The 22,121-nt window shown below is 41.3% G+C and overlaps 1 protein-coding gene across 11 annotated transcripts in view; it reads left to right on the forward strand.

Annotated features, from left to right (window-relative positions):
• The window catches only part of nrxn3a (neurexin 3a), a 735,897-nt gene that overhangs the window by 53,690 nt on the left and 660,086 nt on the right, over positions 1-22,121 (forward strand). For 9 of the 11 annotated variants that reach the window (XR_007450902.1, XR_007450903.1, XM_049596227.1 and 6 more), the window contains one exon: positions 20,743-21,975. Coding sequence is in view for 9 of the 11 variants with exons in the window: in XM_049596227.1 (XP_049452184.1) it covers positions 21,291-21,975 (685 nt within the window). In the remaining 2 variants the exon portion in view is untranslated. The remainder of the gene's footprint in view (positions 1-20,742; positions 21,976-22,121) is intronic. The other 2 variants (XM_049596228.1, XM_049596230.1) reach the window with 1 other exon arrangement.

Here is a 22,121-nt window from a genome sequence, read left to right on the forward strand (position 1 = left end):
TTAATAAAGCTCATAAAATCATTACTGCTCAGGGCTAAAGGAATACAAGGCTCAATAGAGCTGTGACTCTCAGTCAGCCTGGCTACAGTGCTGAAAAGAAACCTGGGGTTGTTTTTATTTTCTTCTATTAAAGCTGAGTAATAGTTTGCTCTGGCATTGCGGAGGTCCCTCTTATACATTTTGAGACTGTCTGCCCAGATTAAACAGGATTCTTCCAGTTTGGTTAATCGCCAATTCCTTTCAAATTTTCGCGATATTTGTTTTAACTCACGGGTTTGAGAGTTATACCAAGGAGTGAACTTTCTTTGCTTTGTTAACTTCTTTTTAAGAGGAACTACAGAGTTGAGTGTTGCTCGCAGTGAGCCTGTGGCACTTTCAACAAGATGATCAATTCGGTAGAGTTTAAAGTTGGTATGGGAAACCTCTGTTACTGAAGGACATGGTATTAAATTTATCAAGGGAGGAATCATTTCCTTAAACTTTGCGACAGGGGTTATCTGATAAACATCTATAATAGTAACTGTTGCTGAGTGGCGTGTAATTAAGTAAAAAGAAATCAAAAGTAATCAAATAATGATCCGATAGCGAGGGATTCTGTGGAAAGACTGTTAGGTTTTCAATTTCAATTCCATACATCAGAACTAGATCGAGGGTATGGTAAAACAATGACTGGGTTCATGTACACCCTGACTGAAGCCAATGGACTGTAATAATGAGATAAACGCGGTAGCCAGGGAGTCATTATCAACGTCAACATGAATGTTAAAATCACCTACAATAATAACATGATAACATAGTGATCAGCACCAGCTTGTATTCAACTGCTCTTTTCAGCATCATGGGCAGAACTTCATGCCAACCAACTGGCTGGTCCAAGTCTTGGACCATCCCTAATGGGAGTTAAAGTGCTTGTTTCATCAGGTGCACCTTTTATGCACAGATTTTCCCTCTTCTGGTTTATCTGCAGAGACCATTTGGCACAACCTGTAACCCTTGTTGTGCCATATATGCAGTGCAACATGCCAAGGTACATCAAGAAGGAAATGAGGAAATTTGTTGGTCCATAGAGCAGTCATTTTATTTGGACAACTGCTGGGAGAGTGTTCCCACCCTGGGCAAGGCCAGGGCCCTAGTGGATGACCTACAAATTGAGCTGTTTCCCTAACCTGTTGAAATACAAGCAAATACTTTCGGCTACACCCAGCTCTGCAGCACTATGATATATCTATTGTATATTGGGATGATCCAAATGAACCAGCCTGGTTGACCGATAGAAGGTATGGGATGGTGAACATTTTCATCAGTTGTAAAATTTCCTCATTGCTATGAACCATCACATCTACTTCCACCAGAGGGAGACAGAAGAGCTTCACATCTTTTGTGACACATCAGAAAAAGCTAATGGTGCAGTTGTCTATCTCTGCTCCAGTAATTAACAGTGGCAGATGTTTGTGTCCCTTGTCATGGCCAAGTCAATGTTATCCCCTAAAAAACAGATCTTGTGCCTTGACTTGAGTTGTGTGTCACCCTTTAAGGTGCTCTGCTCGCTTCTTTGATTCAGAAGGAGATCACATTATACATCCAAAGGACTACCCTATGGAGTGATTCTAATACAGTGTTGCGATGGCTAAACTCTCACTCATGTCACTATAAAGTGTTTGTGGACGCTCAAATCACTGAGATAGTCAAGCTGACAATGCTAAGGATTGGAGGTATGTGGACAGTGCCTACACCCTGGCTGATGATCTCACATGTGGGAAATCCCTGTTAGACCTGGCTCAACTGAAGAGATTGAGTCAACTTAAGCTTTTATTCTCTTCTCTGACGCACAGTGGCCAGTTCTTGACCTAACCACTGATTCAAAAGAGGAGGCTACCAGTATCCACAGTATTTCTCTGCACCCTTCCTCCAATCCGGCATACCTGGATGTGTCTCTGTGTGGTACCTGAAAGTATGCTCTTACTACTGAGGCAAATCTTTTTGTCAGATTTCACTTCCACCGCTTAGATGGTGAGCCCCCCTCGATGTACCCAAAATGCCTGATCTGCCAGAAGTGTCACTTCATGGCAGCATTCTGGTCAACTGGAGTGGAGTCTTTGCATCAAGATTGGCAACCGGACAGAGAAACATTGCAGCATAATCATAAAATGCATGACAACAAATTGTGTTCACTTGGATATCCTGGAAAATCTGACCCTGACGCCTTTCTTTTAGCCTTCAGTCAATTAATTTACTGGAGAGGTTGGCCCCATTAACTTTCATTAGATCAAGGCACTATCTTCTGTGGCACTAACATCCATGGAAGGCAAAGCAGAGCTGAATAAGGCCCATGGTGCAGCTGTGACCAATCCGTGACAGGTCCCTGTCGTCACCTGGCCAGGCTCGTAGCCTTAATGAGATCCCCCGCGATGACGTAGAGTATATGGGGCCGACTGGTAACGCCCTTAAGTTTAATTTGTTGAAACCAGTTGCAATGGTCTGTCTATCCACCAGGAGGAGCTGTGAGTGTGGAAGCTGAAGCAGTTTACTGCACCCCTTATTACTGAGAGAGCTTCCTACATAGAGCGTATTTAATGATTATCACTATGGCTATATAAATGTAATTTATAGTTCTGTTACACCCCCCACTGCATTTACAGAATGTGCAATGAGGATTTTTTTAACCTCAGTGAAAGTGTTGTTTTTCAGACTACATGGCAACAAATATGGACTGAAGCAGAATCTTTCGTAGATAAAAATAGACTGTACCTGTACTACTTTCGTAGATAAAAATAGATAAAAACAGCTTGTGAATATTGGAAATGATTACATAGATCTTTTCTTTTTTAATTATTATTTTGACATTGGGACTGTACAAGGCTCTGCACACGCTCTGCCTGCCGCACTCAGCATGGCTTCACCTCAGTGATCTGTCGTTGTCTGTCTAAACAGATTCATGGAAGCGATATTTCACAAGATCTGATGCAAGAGGAATTTGTGATACAATGTCTATTACTATTTATTAACACTATAACCGCCAAGGGGTCAGTCCTTGTAAAATGTCACTTGGATGAGGCTGTCAGTCAGTCAGTGAGAGATCACAGCCTGAAATTGGCATTTCATCCTCACATGCAGCTGCAACGATGGTCAAGCTGCACGTAGCCTGCAGAGTTTAATTGAAAAGAAGTGGAGTACTTTCACTCATGCAACATAATGTGGTCCTGTTTATCTTGGAAGGTGAGAGAGATCAAACACATAATTAGCATTAGCATGAACCTTTTCATTCCCTGTGAATGGGTGAGTGTTTCCATCTGAATAGGTTTCCCAGTTGCTCAGATCATACACTAGGGGGCTATATGAACTTTTGATGCAAACATTCAACAACATTCAACACCATTGTTTGCTCTGCCACCAAGAAGACCTGTGTTCTCTTATGCTCGTCATGTGTGACTAAAAGTGAGTTGTTCCTGATTTATCACATGTTGTAGTTCCATTTATGTCTAATACCAGTGTTTAATTAAAGTATCATTTATGTTTGAATGTTATCCTCTTCTACATAGTGTCAGTGACAGTTTGTTTGGAAATTAAGAACATTCAAATCATTCATGTTTGAATGCTACCCTACTTAATACAGAGTCAGTGACAGTTTGTTTGGAAATTAAGAACATTTAAAAGTAATACATATATGAACGTGATCCATTATGTCATACTTGTTATTTTTGTTAATACAGACCCACCACTTGACGAGTTAAAGGGGAATTAATTTTAGAATAAAGTCCCTTTGTTTGAATCTGCTGACGTGCTCTCCCTGATTGCCTCATGTTCTTTATTTGATGTCTACGCTCTGGCTCTCTCTCTCACATCAGCTTTGCTACTGAATTAAACCTCAGCATCTGCCACTGCAGAGATGAGGTGAGAGTATACAATACAGTACCCTTTCTCTGCTAATGTGTTGGAGAGTCCTGCAGTGCCAAGTAAGGTGTGGCTTACAAATCTGATGAAAAGGTTGTGACCAGTCAGCAAGGACAAATCGGTTATAGTTTAACTAATTATTTTCAGACATGCATGACTTTTATCATGGTAACCATTGACCAGCAGATGCTCCTTACTTCAATCAAGCAATCAATCAATTTTATTTATAAAGCCCAATATCACAAATCACAATTTGCTTCAGAGGGCTTTACAGCATACGACATCCCTCTGTCCTTACCCTCAAATTCTACCAGATGCGTGTTGGTTGCGTCTGCGCTCCGGAACGGCAGCAGAGCCAATGCATTTCAATTCTAGTCAATGTGTGTGCTTCCACGGGCTGCAGCTGTGCTGCGTTCCGGCTCCGTCACAGCTGCGGCGCTCTGGAGCCCTCCGCAACAGATATGCAGGACTTGTAGTTTTGCTGGACGCCGAAGCACAACGCAGCAATTCAGCACAGAGCAGATCGTGCGGGGCAGGAAGTCGTGCACAGAAACAAAATAAATCATCCTGTTAATTTTTAAAATAAAATACACAGTGTTCACGGCGGATCATATTTCACTACACCTTGAAAACGTCATGATGGGTGGAGGCAGGCCTGAAGTCAACAGGTCAGAGGTTTTCAGACGTCATTTCACCCCGTTGACACCATGGACGAGGAGATGTTAATCATGGAGGTGCACCGAGATGTCTTCCTGCTACTCCTCTGGTTTTGTGGTTCTGTTTATAGAAACTACATCTTGTTATATCGCGTAATTATGCTTGAATTCGCCACTGTCCGGCAGAGCTGCACCGCTCCGCACAGCAAACGCAGCCAGTGGAGTTTGACGGACGGCGGAGCACACAGCGGATAACCAGTGCAGCTGTTCCGTGACAACAACATGATAAATTAACAGTAATCCGTATGACACAATGAGACAGAAAGAGAGACAGAGACTATCTATCTATCTATCTATCTATCTAAGCTATAGGGCAGAGCGATGTGGCTTATAAATAATATTACAACATTTTTAGGCTATATCACATTACAAGATATTTATCTCCAGACTATAAAAGATTATAAAAAATATTGTATTATTAAATGAACTACTGTTATAACAAAGTTAAAAAAAAATATTGTTATATAACAAGGCTTAAATTCTGAAACACCTAGCTCGTCTTGGGCTAAAATGTAATTGTTTTTGATGTTAACTTAAAGCTTGCAGTCAACAGTTTGATCTTAGCTGTTAGCAGAAAGTTAAACCGTTATAGTGGCACATGAGCATTCATTTACTGTAACTTGGAAACAAACAAACAGCCCTCCAGTTCATATGTAAGTCATATTTGCAAATTGCAGTGGTGCGTCATGGTTATGAAATGCAATGAAATAGTAGTGGTCAACTGTGAATAAAACTGTGTGACTTGTCATATTTGTGAACATTTTTTTTTTGTTTGTGTATGTGTATGTGTCTTGGAGAGGGAGAAAGTCATACGAGAGACTGAGAGAACCAAAATGCTGAAGTATGTCTCATGCTGGTGGCTTAAAAAATGCTTTCAGTGGTCAGAATACTAGAAAAGTGCTATACAAATGCAATTCCATTCACTATTTTACCTTGGCAATGATGGAGGATATGAAGAGTCCTATGTAAGTGGTCATCTGCATTAAAACAAATCTATGATTATGAGATGATAATTTGAAAACATCAGGACAAAGTGAAGATAAGTTGAAGCCTGAGGTGGATTGGAGTCCGCAGCATATAAAATGATATCATCTGCATAAAAACTAACAATAAAGAGATCGGCACAGAATATCAGTTAATAAGCAGTATCAGCACAGGAAGTAGTGATTTGGCTGTACAGGTGACTAACAGGCAACAACCTGTACTGAGCGCCTTGATTGCTGACAAGAAGAAAGACAAAGAAAACACAGACTAGCTGGTTAATATAGTAGAAGCATTTAGCAGCAGTAGAGCCAAGAAAGACAACCCAATTGGTAGAATTAATATTGCCATTGTAAGTTTCTGCAAACTATGGATATGCTACATTTGTACATTTATATGAATATCATATGTATATTAGCATGGGCACAGACAACAATGAAATTGCTGACCTGAAGGAAGAAGTAGACATGGTCCTCAGTGGAGAGGGTGGACAGCATTAAGTACCTTGGTGTCCAAATCACCAAGAGCCTGACCTACGTGCTGCATACTGACTCACTGGTGAAAAAGGCAAGGCAGATACTGCTTTACCTGAGATGCTTGAGGAAATTCTGTGTATCCCCTCAGATATTGAGGAATGATCCCCATACACCCGCAAGATGATAGCCGCCCTGTTTCCTCAGTGAAAATCATCTAGGCTATTTTAGCATTTTTTTTTCCATTTTAACCATGGGTTTTAACTAAGTTGTTAATCGAGTTTTATTGTTTTACATCTGCTTAATCAAACCCACTAAGATCGTACCAGTTAGTGACCTACCAAAAGTGTTAATTTTGACAAGAATTTTTAATTTAATTTTAGTCTTAGTCACTCACCAAAGACTGGATTTAGTTAAAGTCACATTTTAGTCTTTTAGTTTTGTTAGTTTAGTTTTTAGTTTTAGTCTCATTTTAGTCATGACGAAATTTAACAGTTTTGTTATACTGTAATAGATTTTGCAAAAGGATGTTTGTCATGGTAGTAAAAACTCCATTGTAAGCATACCTTTAACTATGTGTTCATTTAAACTAAGAATGTACCATATTACTCTTGTATAATAAAAATGAATGTCTAAGGCTTGTTAGAAAAAGTGCAATACATAATCATGTCCTTCACAGGTTCTTGTTTATTGTCTGTATTTGTACAACAAATGACTTACACCCTGCATGAATAAAGCTCCAATCCTCTTAAGACATGAAAAGAAGACCATAACGGTGTTAAATGGCATCAAAACTTAACTGTATGCCCACTTCTAATCAGTGTTTATTATAAGGGCATTGGGGCAGAGTATTTAATTATTTATTCAATGGAAAATGTGTACACATACCTCAAAGTACAACATCTGAGTATTTTGACTAACAAAGGTATACAAAATTTAACTAAATTAGTTAATATAGTTTGTTTTTAAAGGTTAGCGACAGCTCCAATACTATGAGCTAATACTATGAAATCTGTTCAGGAATATTTTAAGTGACCACACTATAAGTATTGCATGCCACGAGTTGTCTTGTATTTCCGATTTTATTATGTTCTGTGTATTTTGTTGTAAAACAAATTTACCCCCATGAAACAATACAATGAACTGAACTGATTAGACAAACTCCATAATCGGTGTTACCTCTCCTCCTCATGCTCTCCGTCACTGCTCCCCTTGTGTTCTCCCTCACTGCTTCCCTCGTCTTCATCTGCAGAGCTGGGCTCCTCTTCCTCCTCTGGTCTGAATGCAGCAACCATGTTGCTCCCATTGTCCGTGATCACTGTAAGGATCTTGTTGTCTGGTGTCCCCCATCTCTCAGTGCACTTGTCAACACACGCTTTGATAGAACTAGCAGTATGTGGATGGGAGATTGTTCAAGACTTAGTAGCATGTGCTCAGGTTTATTCAGGACAGTGCAAAAATAAGATGCACTTATAGCAAGGAGGAGGCATTAAGTCCCTTGGTTGTCCAAATGTCGAGGCCAATTGTAATCCTGCGCGCAGAGACCAGTCTCTCTTTATAATTCTTTTTCATCCTTGTAAATACTTTCAATGAGGTTGTTGATTTTGTTTTTTGGGGGGATTACAAAACTCTTGTCAACCACTTTCATCATTTTAACAAGGTCCGTGTCTTCCACTGTGCGGGCTGGCAGAGCAGTACGACCTATCCACAAAGCCAGAATTCTCTCTCTTGTTTTTTGTTCTTTCCCATCTGGATGGTACTTTAATTTGGAAGTGAACATGTTTGGAATCGTTGTCTGTTTTGGCTGTTGTTTTTCATTTTCACTGTCCATTTTCTGTAGTACAGGTACAGTCTGAGTCTCCATGATCTGAAGGGGAGAGTAAAAAAGGTGTTACTTGTACTGCCTCTGAATTATTTCCTAATCATATCTGTGTAGTACACTGTAGCAATCCGATTTGCAGGCTAAAACAGAAAGAACACAGTCATCTCAAATAAGATTACAACCATTAAGAGAAGGGTTAAATTGGGGCTGTGCCTTAACATTTTGCACATAACACTGGTGCTAGAGAAGCTGAGAATTTTGTAGCACAGGCCAAAAAGTTGTAGAACAAGCATAAAACATCTGGTACTATGTCTAAAAACCACCCCATTGAGTGGAGTTAATCACTTTAACATAAATGACTGGCAAGGATGTTAATCGTACAGGGAGGGCACACAAAACTGAAAACTTATATGTTCTTAGGTTGTTAAAGATATGTAAACGTTAAATATTAGTTTGTCCTTTTCACAGAATGAATAATTAAATACAAGAGTAGTTATCCCAACCAAGCCTACTTAATTAGCCATTTACCATAACCAAGTTAAACCGAGGAATCCACTGCGGAACGTAACCTTACGTTACCCAAATAATTCACATTTTCTACTTCTGGAGATACATTGCTGCTGGGCTAGTTTTAGTACATAATCAGATAATTAGAGAGCTACTCTCTCCCATTTCTCCCCAATGTCTTTTTCTGACCGAGATGTGAGGGCTAAAAATATTAATGTTAGCTAGTGTTAAAGCTAATCGTGAACGTTAGGTGTTGGCTTGCAAGTTAATTGCTAGCGCATTCTCAAATAGTCTAAGCACGCCACACCCGCATATCAAGTTTCAGCTTTAAAGTTGGCTTAATGTTACTTAGGTCTACATGCAATTTAATCCTAAAACTCAATGCACAAGCCGTCGTAACAATCTCCATTTATATATTTACCTTGTCAGACACTGCAGGATGGCGTGCCTTCAGGTGTCTTTTTAAATTCGTCGTGTCTTTTCCACTGAACTTGAATCCACAAGGCTCTTCATCCTCATTGGGAATGATGCACTCAGTCTTTCTTTCAGCTGGAAAGTAACAGAAGTGTGTCCATAAATCTTCTCTTCTTTTTCTTCCTACTTGACAAGTCACCGGTGAAAATAATCCGCTCATAATTGCTTCCTTTCAGCTCAGCGCTCTGACAAGGCGTTGTTGTTTCCAGAATCCCACCTTCCCGCTGTGGAGCCAAGGCTTCTGTGTGGCAAAACTGGACGTGCACCGCCACCGGTCGGAGGGAGGTCATCCAATCATAAAGATAGAATGAGAGTTTGAATTTGAGTTCAGATACTTAATTGGTTAAAAAGGAAAACAATCAAGACATTGAGGATGGTTGTAATCCAGATTGTCCGGCCGGCCAGCGTCAGCTTTTTCGTCACATTTTTACTCGTCAGTTCATAATGAACAGAGATTTCGTTTTAGTTTTTGTTGTCAGTACTTATTAAATTTACTCTTTAAAGCGGAGTGCCGTGGCCGCCTATGAGGACACCTGTCACCGGACCTTCAAGCCACTGAGATGACTACCCCGAACCTGCCAGAATCTCAGTCAACTCAGAGGGCCCTGTTTCTGGGTCTGTGCCGGACCACCTGGCTGTGTGCAGTTCACCCCACGCCCAGTAACCTGCTCTCCAGCAAGGCGCTGCTCTGCTGGGAAAGACGCTGCTCAGTTGCTGCAATGGTCCCCGGCTATGTCCATCCATCTCCAGCCGGTGAATGTGGTGCACAGTGTGGTCACTGAGCCGAGCAAAGCCGAGCCTACATCGCTACGGCCATTTATTCCCCCTACCACACTGATTGTTGGCGATTCCACAATCAGGAATGTGCGCTTCCACAATGTAGTAACTCACTGTTTCCCCGGTGCCACAGTCCGTGACTTCCACAAAAAGCTCCAGGGTTTACTGCATTCATTCCTGTCATCCATTAGAAGAGTTATAGTCCATGTGGAAGCCAATGACGTGGCTTTTCAACAGTCCGAACTGACCAAATCTGATTTTAAACATCTCTTTGATTTACTGAAGCAATATGGAAAGTCGGTGTTTATCTCAGGTCCCATTCCCACATTAGGTCATGGTCCCGGTCGTTTTACTAGAATCCTTAGTCTCCAAACCTGATTGCTGTCTGCATATAGAGTATATATTCAACCTGTTATGGAACCACCAGTCTCTTTTCCAAAGAGACGGCACCCACTCTAACACACAGGGCTCACGAATGCTTGCCGCTAGCATACAACATGCTGTTCAGTCATCTCCACGTGACTGACTCTTCACTCACTACACCCCCTCCTCCGAGCCTCCCTCTCCAGTTTCATCTTGGGCTACTGTTTCCAATGCTAGCCCCCCCTGCTGGTATCCTTTGACTCCTTCTTCACCTTTTCATCTCCCTATTCAGCCCGAGGCCGGTTCTATGCAGGGGCAAGAGGGGGCAATGCCCCCTTAAACAAATATCTTGCCCCCTCAAATCAAATCCGCTGAAAAGGCACTAAACAGAAAAGTTTTCTCATCTGTCTCCACTCCACTCCATGCTGTGTGCCAGCTGTGTGATCTACTGTCTGCAGTCGGCAGAGACCCTCCCCCCAGTAAACACCCAATCACTGTTTGGTATGCAAATGAGCCAAGATGCATCAGTGTCAGGTTTCTCAGTCTCAGTGAGGCAGAATGCAGCAGTAACATGAAGCTCCGTTAACTCGTCGTAGCGTCTCGTGTCATGAGATACTTAATATATAGTTAGGTACATAGCCTGTTAATAAGGATATATTGATCATATCTAATATATGAGTGTTAACTAAAGGTAAGACCTCCTTAAGTAGCCTAGTTGGGATGGGGTCTAAGAGACACGTTGATGATTTAGATGAAGAAATCACTACGGTCAGTTCTTGAAGAGAAATTGGGGAGAAGCAATCTAAATATATATTAGGTTTTACAGCTTGCTTGTTTGAGGTTAGATAGATACTATCTGAGGATAGGAGGTCATGAATTTTGCCTCTAATAGTTAGAATTTTGTCATTAAAAAAGCTCATAAAATCATTACTGCTAAGGGCTAAAGGAATACAAGGGTCAATAGAGCTTTGACTCTCAGTCAGCCTGGCTACAGTGCTGAAACCTGGGGTTTTTGTTTTCTTCTATTAATGCTGAGTAATAGTTTGCTCTGGCATTGCGGAGGCCCCTCTTATAAGTTTTGAGACAGTCTACCCAGATTAAACGAGATTCTTCCAGTTTGGTTAATCGCCAATTCCTTTCAAATTTTTGGCACTTCGTCAGTGACTTCCACCGTCAGACCCAGACGAAAAAAAGCCACCTTTTCACGTTTACATGATATGCGGCTGGTCAGCGTTATTATGTAATGGCGCCCGGCAGAAGTCCGAGAAGGGTTAGCAGGAGGGGTGGTGGATGGGTCCACCAACCACCGACCCACCGACCCAACCACGTGTGTGTGAGTTGGCTAAACGTTACCCAGTGCGTTTGTTGTTGAAGGAAAACAAATGTCAATCTGCAGTGTTGTACCAATGTCGTGCATTTATTTTGAAAGACACTGTATGCAAACTGTACATTTCATGTGAAAATTAAAGTGTATTTTGAAAACATGTAATGCATGTTACAGGCTTAAGTTGACACAGCATCCCAGAATGTCAACAACCAATGTACCCAGGGTACCCTGCACACTATTTGTCAATGTGAAAAGTCCATGACCAAATGTTGATATGTGACAAGGTTGGAGTGAGAATGTGTATGGTAGCCTTGGCCACCAGCGTGTGAATATGTGTGTAAATGGGTGAATAACACAGACTAGTAAGATGCAATACAAGCTTAAGTCCATTTACCAAATGCTGCTCTGAAATACAGAAACCAACAACATCATGGTTCTCATTCTGACGCCACTTGACCCACAGATAAACCTACTCATTGATGTTGTACAGTTAACATTTTTATAATAATGGTAATAGTTAAGGTCTACAGCTCAACTACAATGTTGCAGAAAAAGAGTGATGAGTTGACTTTGGGGCCCTTCTTTTAGAAAAGAGTCTGTGTTATGAAAAATACTGTTGTCAACTCAACAGGAGATGAAAACTTATATTATGAAAAGATGGACTTTTGAAGATTGTTTTGTACTGATAGTAAGTGTAAGTGGGGGTCTCTGGCTTTGTTGATGAGGCCAGCTGCAGTTGGAATGAAACTGTTTTGTGGCATGAGGTTTTGGTCCTGATGGAGCATAGCCTCCTGCCAGAGAGAAGTATTTTAAAGAGATTGTCTTTGGATGGGAGGGGTCAGCCACAATGGCCCCTTTTCCACCAACATTTCCAGGAACTTTTATTACCAGAAATTTATTTACCTGGGTAAAAGAATCCCAGGTAATCCGTGTGGTTTGCGTTTCCACCGCACCTCAAAGTTCCGGAAAATGTGTTCAAATCAGGCTGATGACATAGATGATTCGGCATGTGCCCTGTATTTGGCTCTGCCAGCTTGGCTGGTTACATGCTGTTACATGAGAGTTGGGGCTGTTTGTCTCAGCCAGCAGCTAAGTTTAAAAGTATTTTAAGATAAGTGTCAAACTAAGTTAGTCTACATACAGACAGCTCTCATTTTAGCTTATTAGTAACAATTCGCTATCAGCTGAACTAGCATGCAGTCCTAGTGTAAGACATAACGTTAGTGTCGGTGGATGAGACTGTGGACAGAGCATATTGAATATCGCTGTCTACATGTTTACATGTTCATGCTTGCTGAACACATGTATTGATAAAGTATTGGCTTCTTACTCGCTAAGGTTTAATGTCACTTACAGTTACGAGTGTAGCTGCCATCAACTTGAATCATTTTCGAGTTATCTTCACATCATTTCCATCAGGGCTGCTCGGCTGTTCACCAGTTATCGTGTCGTGTAGGCGTGTGTCTGTGTGTGTATGTGGAGGAGTTTAGCGTTTATCAGTACTACAGTCTTTGATAATTTAGCCCCGGGGTTAATTTAGTACAGGGTTTTGGTACCCATCCTTAATCAAAACACAAACAAAGTGAAGCCTGGAGAAATTAAATAAGGTTTACAGCGGCTGCCCATGCCAGGAAGTGCAGAACGCTGTGAGAAAGTGTTCCACCAATCAGCGTTCTTCAGCACACAGCCCCGCCCCTCAAGAATTCTGGGTAATCGGAAAAGTCCTACCCCCCTACTAGGTACTTTTTTTATGTCAACAACATGGAAGCTCCTGTCAGGCATCATAGCGGCTATGATAACTAGGGATATTCTCCAATACATGAGCGAGGCAGAAAGGAATTGATGCTGTGCAAAGGTGCCCCTGAGACGGTCCATCACATAGTGGCAGGGTGTAAGAGGATCAGTGTACATGGAGAGACACAACCAAGTGGTGGGATAGTGTACAGGAACAGCTGTACCCAGTATGCAGTCGAAATACACAAATTCTGATGGGAAATGCCACCAAAGGTGGTTAAGAACAACAGGGCTAAGATCCTGTGGGACTTCAGCTTCCAGACTGACAAACAGCTGCTGGCTAACCAACTGGACATAATGGTGGTTGACAAACACCAGAAGAGGGCAGTGGTGGTAGATGTGGTGATACCAGCTGACAGCGACATCAGAAAGAAGGAACACGAAAAGGTGGAGAAGTATCAAGGGTTGAAAGGGTTGAAACAGCTGGAACAGATGTGGGAGGTCAAAGACGATGTGGTCCCCATGGTAGTAGGACCACTCGGGACAGTGCCCCCCAGACTGGGAGAGTGGCTCCGGCAGATTCCAGGATCAACATCTGAAGCCTCAGTCCAGAAGTCCTAGGAACAGCTAAGATACTGTGCAGAACCCTCAAACTCCCAGTCCTCTGGTAGAGGACCTGAGCTTGAAGATGACACAGATACCACCCCAAGAGGGTGAGAGGGTGATGTTTTTTTTAAATATATATACATATATATATATGAATCTGAAGTGGGCCATTCTAGATAATGAGTACTTTCACTTTTGGTACTTAAAGTATATTTTAAGGCTGATACTTTAACATAAGTAACATTTTGAATGTAGGTCTTTTATTTTTAACAGTGTAGTACTGCTACATTTAGTGTAGGCCTACTTAAGTAAAAGATCTGAGTAGCCTACATAACCATTAGTTTATTTGGCATATAAATTGTTTTTTCTTTTTCACTCTCTCTCTCTCTCTCTCTCTCTCTCTCTCTCTCTCTCTCACGCACACGAACATGCACATGCACACACACACACACACACACACACACACACACACACACACACTTTCCAGACACAGTTAAAGCAGTGTAACATGTGCAGTTTACCTCTCTGCCATCTGCTGTCTCTATTTCTGTCTCTGTCTGTTTCTCTGTCTCAACTGTGACTAAAGAAATAGTTTCACCTTGGTTATCTTAAAATGAACAAGTTTTTTATTGTATTACGTCATTTTGAAGCCACATGAAGTAATAATATGCAACGTGAGGATTCTAAAATAAAATAAAATGGCACTTACGCCCATGAGGAAGAGATAAATAGCCTATAGGCTACTTCATTTTAAGAATCGTACTCCATAGGATAACTCTCACCCTTTCCCTTTTGAAAGCAGTTATTTCGCTCCTCTACCCTTCCTGCTGTAACTTGTGTCACTCAGTGTGGACCATCAGACACCTTCTGCCTTGTACTCACTCACACACACAGACACATACACACAGAGGGAGGGAAAGAGTTTTGAGACCTGCTCTTGTTTCTGGCAAGCTGTTATGTAAAAACTATCATGCACATTACGAGTTTGACAAGCTTTACAGGCTTATCTTCACGCACTTTTTGCAGATGCTCTTTAATGAGCCCAAAGGGGTGGGATTTAGAAATATGATTGGGCCAGCCCAGTGTCAATTAAGAAAATACACCTATGGGCCTACCTGTGTTTTGGCCCAGCCAAAAAAAAAAAAAATTGCGTTTATTTAAAAGTCCCATTGGCCCACCGGGAAAGTGCCTGCTATGCCAGATGGCCAGTCCAGCCCTGAGTCGGGCGTCATAGTGGTGTAGCAGTTCAAATTCTCTGGCCAGCTGCAGCCTTCTGCATGGAGTTTGCATGTTCTCCATACGTCAGCTTGGGGTTTTTTTCCGGAATCTCTGGCTTCCTCCCACAGCCCAAAGACATGTATATGAGGTTTACTGGTGATTCTAATCTAAGCAGGAGTGGTTGTCTGTCTCTGTGTGTCAGCCCTGTGATAGTCTGGCAGCCTGTTCAGGGTGTACGCCGCCTCTCGCCTAGTGACAGCTGAGATAGGCTCCAACACATCTGTGACCCTGTACCAGGGTAAGCGGTTATGGAAAATGAATCTTCAGAAGTATTCATTCAAATGCTACCAAAATTGACACAGACATTGTTTGTGTACTCAATATCAATCATCATTTCAAATGGTGTTCAGGTTGACACCATTTTCTATTTTATCTTATTTTTAACCAAAAGTCACCAAAATATTTGGCAACGCACCTGAAACTAGCAGAATAATGTGTGATTTTTTTTTTTTTTTTTAGAATTGTCTATTTCATCTTGTTTTTAACCAAAAGTCACCAAACTATTTGGCACTACACCTGACACCTGTATTTTTTAATCTTATCACCAACACTTCAACTGTTTTAACTGTTTTAAGCTTAAAAAGATAAAACAAACAAAAAAAAGCAGTTTTTCCACGTGATATTGTTGCCTCAAGTTGTGAGAAGGTGTGTGTAAAGGCATGCCTTTCTGGTGGAGCAGTGAGTAAGCCACATTATCTGGGTATACAAAGATCCAGGATTTGAATCTCCAGACAGTGGAGTCTCGACAAGTTTTGAACAAATTTCTAGCAAATTCTTTGACAACACACCAGACAGAGGAAGGTTAATTCGTGAATTTTTCAAAATTGTATTCCAAACAGTTACATTGTTGTGCTTTTTTTTTTTTTTTTTTTTTTTTTTTAAAGATTTGTGACATTCCTCTCTCTGCCTTCTGCCTGTGAGGTTGGTTTGGCTTCCTGGCATTGGAGCTAGTTGGCGGGGTTGGAGAAGCTGTCAGAAAACTACCAGCACCTGGGCAGATGCATCCACTGGTTTCTGCCCATCTGTCATCAGTTCTTCTGGTTTGAAGTTTACATGCCATGAGTGTAAAATCCTACAAAAAGTATATATTCCACTCAAGTAAACAGAACTTCATAGAGTTCATAATTCATCCTGTCAAAACTCCTAGGCATGTCCCTCGATATTTTTCATGTTTGGTACTCATTTGCTCAGTAGTTGAGTGGTAAGGTGGTTGTGTTTGAATGCAAAGGTTGAGAGTTCAAGCTTTTGCCATACTGCACATGGTCGGAATCTTTGTTTTTTTTTTTTTCCAAAATGAGTTTTAACACTGCTCACATAGTAGCAATGGGATTCCAGATCTTAAAGAAAATAAAAACTCAATACAGATGTAGTCATGTGAAATACGTCTTCACAGAAGGAAAAAAGTTACATCAAATGTTTCTGAAAGTAGATTTATGTACCTCAACAGAGCATCAGCATAAAGAGATGACCACAATCAATAATTTTAAAGAATATCAAGAACTGTGCCTCTTGTTAAGAAAATAACAATCAAGCATCCAGATACTTAAAATCTGCTTGGACCCCACTCAGTGCTGCTTCCTGCTTTAAATTATGACTTTTCTTTGTCAATTTGTCAAATTACCATTGATATAGGCTGCTTAACCTTTTAAAAATGGACATCCTGTGGACATCTTTGGGAGATTGGTGTGTGCATGATTGTGTTTAAGTCAATCTAAAATAAGAACTATAATAGCTCAGGCATTTATTCTTTTTGCAGCTCAAAGCCAGGTCCTGTGTTTTCTGCATCATTGTGTCATTATATTACCTTACATGTGGTACAAATGCATTACTTTGCCTTAATTACATCGGTATTTTGCCATAATGGTCAGCAAACTGTCCTGACCTGGGTCGCCCCCACCCACCTGCTCCTGGATTAAGGACTTTCTTACAAACCGGCCCCAGACAGTGAAACTTGGACCCCACCTCTCCTTCACCCGGACATTGAGTACGGGCTCCTCACAAGGGTGTGTGCTGACTGCAACTGCATAGAGAGGGTCCACACCTTCACTTTTCTGGGCACCATGATCTCTGCTGTGCTATCCTGGACTGCAAACACCACAGCTGTCATCAAGAAGGCACAGCAGCGTCTGAACTTTCTGAGAGTGCTCAGGAAGAACAACGTCACTGAGAAGTTGCTGGTGACCTTCTACCGCTCAACCATAGAGAGCATTTTAACATACTGTATCTCAGTAGGGTTCACGCACTGCACCGAGGAAGACCGGAAGAGGGTTCAGAGAGCGGTCAAGATGGCGCAAAAGATCATCGGCTGCCCCCTCCCGTCTCTGAAGGACATTTATACATCCCGCTGCCTCAGAGCTGAGGGAATCATCAGAGACAGCACACATCCTGCTTCACATCCTGCTGCACTCAGGCAGGCGTTTCAGGTCCATCAGAACCAGGACAAACGGGCTCAGAGACAGCTTCTTTCCACAAGCCATCACTTCACTGAACACACACATACAAACACACACACACAACCCCCCCTCACCCACTCTACTCACCCCACACTTACTCACACACACACAGACCTGTACCATACCACCATCACACATGGTGCAGTACTGCAAATGTGGTCTCTGTAAAATCCACACAACTATGCATATGGGAAAATCCTCACCTGTTACTTAATATTTATACTACTTACTTTACATTGCATGCTACTAATTTTATATTGTGTGTTATTTATTGTCTTGTGTACGCAACAGTCCTGTTGCATAAATAAATGTTGTTTGCTATGCAAACAGCATTTTATTATCTGCATTTCTTGTCTACACCTTAGAATTAGCCCCAGCAAAGGGGGCTAAAGGGGGCTAAAAAAAAGGAAACAAAGACTCCCACACACTGTCTAACTTCCATCCATCCATCCATTTTCTAACCGCTTACCCCCTTGAGGGTCGCGAGGGAGCTGGAGCTTATCCCAGCTGACATTGGGCGAGAGGCTGGGTACACCCTGGACAAGTCGCCAGACTATCACAGGGCTGACATGTAGAGACAGACAACCATTCACACTCACATTCACACCTACGGAGAATTTAGAGTCACCAATTTACCTATCCCCAATCTGCATACCTTTGGCCTGTGGGAGGAAGCCAGAGTACCCGGAGAAAACCCACACTGACATGGGGAGAACATGCAAACTCCATACAGAAGAGCTCCCACACCAAGGATCGAACCAGGAACCCTCTTGCTGTGAGGTGACAGTGCTAACCACCACATCACCCGCCCAACTTACAATATATAATTTATTTGCAACGTTTCGGTACTAGACCTTCATCAGGCAAACAGTTTTTTGTTCATGAGGAGCCATCTTATATAGGGAGTGGTCGTTTTTCCACAACCAATCTCATTTCCACGTGCACACAGAGAGACAAAATCATCATTGGGTTATTGAAACACACAACAAACAGAGCCAGCAAAAATCAAAGCTCTCTGTGTGACATCAGTCTAAAGTAACCCACATGTCTAAAGGGGAATACATAATATAGTGAATCGATTACACATAAATACATTTTTCTAAATATTTCTACAGCAAATATAACAGATTCCCTTTGTAAGTAGGCTCATAGGGGTATGTTTACATTATAAGTTAAAAACAGACATATTAGATACAAAGAGACACATCATTCATCAAAATATACATATCATAACAATGATCAAAGTTCATTCTGCCATATCTGAACTACACACAATTATAATAAATGATAGCAGCAAAAAAGTCATACAAATACCAACAAATTATGGCTGTCTAATTTCTAAAAGCATTTATTTGATGATTTATATCATCAAAAACTCTGCTCATTCACTCACTCTGCTCATAAAAATGAGCATATCTCAAAAACTAAATAATGTACATAATAGCATATGGAGTGTTGAGAAATATTTAGCTTGTGTTTCTACATTTAGAAATCATTTGGATCAACATGTTCTGTGCATTTATTATGTTATTTTTTTGGGAAAAAAGTCAGATTTTTTCAATACTTCTATCAATTATATGGCTTATTTAATTATGTAATCGTTTAGTTCCAGCTGTACAGATTTCGGGGATATGAAGCATTTAAAGATACTCCAAGAAATGATGTCAGAACTTGCAAAAATACCAATGTAGGCACTCTTGGATCATTTCTCTTGCAGAGCTTAAAGGATTAAATATGGTCACCTGATTGTAGGGGCTGTATGATGATAAGTTTATTTTGAAAAAGAATAAGTATGGGGTAGCAAAACTTTGCTCCCCCTAATGGAACATAAGCTACACTAGATGTCAGTTGAAACCACCACTGCCTGTTAAAAAGGGGTGAAATAATTTCAGCTCACTTTATTTATTTATCTTTATTCATTTTAGTAAGATTTGCTTGTATCAAGGATGGACAAAATGATTTTAAAGATGCAACCCTGTCACCTAAAATTACTTGTATATACTACTGAAGTGATACTTAATGTGTTAAATTTTGTATGTGTTGTAGAAAATGTAATTGATGCCAGGGTTAGCTGAACTAACTGTCAATGTTCATTTAGAATGTATTATGTTCCTTTCCCTATAGTCGGGGTGGTAATTGGGTTGGACGTCATTTTTTAAAAGCATTGAACACCAGAAAGCAGAGGTCATATTTCACATGATGTTAGGTTTAGGCAACTAAATCACTTAGATTAAAGCTGCACTAATCAATATTTATACACAATTGGTCAAATGACTGTGTAATGTAATAGAGAACTCAGAAATGATCACCAAAGTTGATTTTATTTCAACAACAAATATATTGCATCAGTATCTGCTTTGTGTTTCTCTGTGCCTCTTAGTATTTAACAGGATTCAGCAGGAAGCTGTCTCTCTAGGCTAGTCATCAGATAAAGTCAGTCTGCCTGGCTGACTGATAGTCATGCACTGCCATGAGAATAATGAGGCTAATTTATCCAGCAGATGACCGATAACTCCAAACAACCTTTGTGGAGGAGGGGGAAAATGCAGCACTTTTAATTAGAATTGGTGACTGCAACTAAAATAAAGGCAAACTCCTCACTGTAAGCAACTGCAAGCTCAATATGTAATATAAAAGACACACATTGTCTTCATTACAACAAAACCCTTCATGTGATTTATGCTAATAGTACCATCCATCAATTGCTGCCTCCGATGGCATTGAGGTCACGTCATTATTATTTTTTTTGTGGGACTTTGGGGATGTAGGGAACCTGAGGGGAGTTTACATTTTACATTGGTGGATATTAATAGGCTAATTGTAGTATTCTTTATGCTCTTCTTCATTTCAACAAAAGGCTCATTATTTACCCCCTAACCAAAGTCTTGGCAGTGGGCTGTGAGTTGCTGTTGATATACCTAAGTGAGGTACCTGTAGTTTACCTGAATTCATTTTTATGTTATATATTTCTACTAAACTACAATTTCAGATTAAGCCTTTGGATATACAAATATATTAATTGATAAAATAGGATAATTTTAATATAAATATATAATTTGAACCCCAGAATACTTATACTTCAGGTCAATACTTGAGGGATAGTGCTTGGTTATTCTCTGCCACTGACTATGCTTAGTTACCGCAGGCCACTGTAGCAACAGTACTGATGCTTCTGGGCACCTTGACCTATGTAACCTCTTTAGATTATACACATGCATGTCATGTACTTCTGTCATGGGGTTTAGATGCAGTAAAGTCCCCCAGGATGTACATTGTAGAATTAGCAGTAGTAAAATCATTGCTGGTGGACCATTTATAATCCTCGATCTCTCTTTTTCAGACAGTGATGGACCTGAGAGAGACCAGTGGATCCCTTGTCAGCTCCATTTCCCAGCAGACAACATGAAGGAGGAAGTTCTATTCACCCTGATAGCCAGAGAAGTTCACTCCATCAGACCTTGCACCATGAGTCTTGATAGCAGCTGTTCTGAAGTGTACAAAAAACATATCTAAACATCACCACCTCCTCCTCCTCCACCTCCTCCTCCTCCTCCTCCTCCTCCTCCTCTTTCCCTCTGCTGGTCCTCTCTTTAACCCTTAGAAGGAGCACAAAAATACCTCCATACGACCACTGCCCTGCAACTACTGGACAATTTCCTGATGTGAACATACTGACCCTAAGACTGTTAACCATGAAGACTGTTTTCCTGCCACTGCCCTTATCCCTTTGAAAACATATTTTTATAAGAAATATTTATCAGAATATATCCCTGCAAATACTGCAGAAAAAAACTTTGGATCCCTGAAACTCAGTTTGATCATCCTAAGATTTCACTCTGATTTAACTCCCCTCAGACACCTTGTTGGATTAGTAACTTCATCGCAGCTATGGATCTTATAGGTTTTTCTCTCAGGCTGCAAGTGTTCTTCAGCACATGTATGGGACTGGAATTTTTAGGCACACCAGGTCAGTGGGCACGCTACCTCCGCTGGGACGCCAGCACCCGTGGTGACCTCAGCTTTCAGTTCAAGACGGAGGCCTCGGAAGCGCTGCTGCTGTACTTTGATGATGGAGGCTACTGTGACTTTTTGCAGCTAGCAGTAATGGAGGGCCAATTGCAGCTGCGTTTCAGCATCGACTGTGCTGAGACCACAATTGTGTCTGACAGACAGGTGAATGACGGCAGCTGGCACTTTGCGACTCTGAGCAGGTATAACCTACACACGGTGCTGGTACTGGATGGTCAGGCCAAAGCAGATGAGGTGCGGCCTCAGCGTCTGTTTATGAAAATAGTCAGTGATCTGTTCCTGGGTGGAGTGCCTCAGGATATCCGCAACGGTGCACTCACACTGCCTACGGTGCGAAACATGCAGCCCTTCAGGGGCACAATTACAGACCTCAAATATGGCATCTCACAGCCTCTGTTCCTGGGAAGCCTTAAGGTGCCCTTGGAGTCAGAAGGGTGGTGCACCGTTAACCCGTGTGAGAATGGCGGAACATGCTCAGTGGTGGATGGAGGACCGGTCTGTGACTGCTCCAAAACTGAATACAAGGGCCGCTTCTGCAGTGAAGGTAAGACATTCCTTTCAAGCCTTTGACACTGCTGTCATCCATCTTAATGTTCTTTCACATTTGGAGAGCTGCACCAGTCCATCTTGATAAAAGCATATTTGTTGTTGTTGTTGTTGTTTTGTGCAGTAATCCAGCTGCCATGTTAT

Source organism: Epinephelus fuscoguttatus, linkage group LG14 (genome assembly GCF_011397635.1).
Source record: "Epinephelus fuscoguttatus linkage group LG14, E.fuscoguttatus.final_Chr_v1".
Lineage (NCBI taxonomy): Eukaryota > Metazoa > Chordata > Actinopteri > Perciformes > Serranidae > Epinephelus > Epinephelus fuscoguttatus.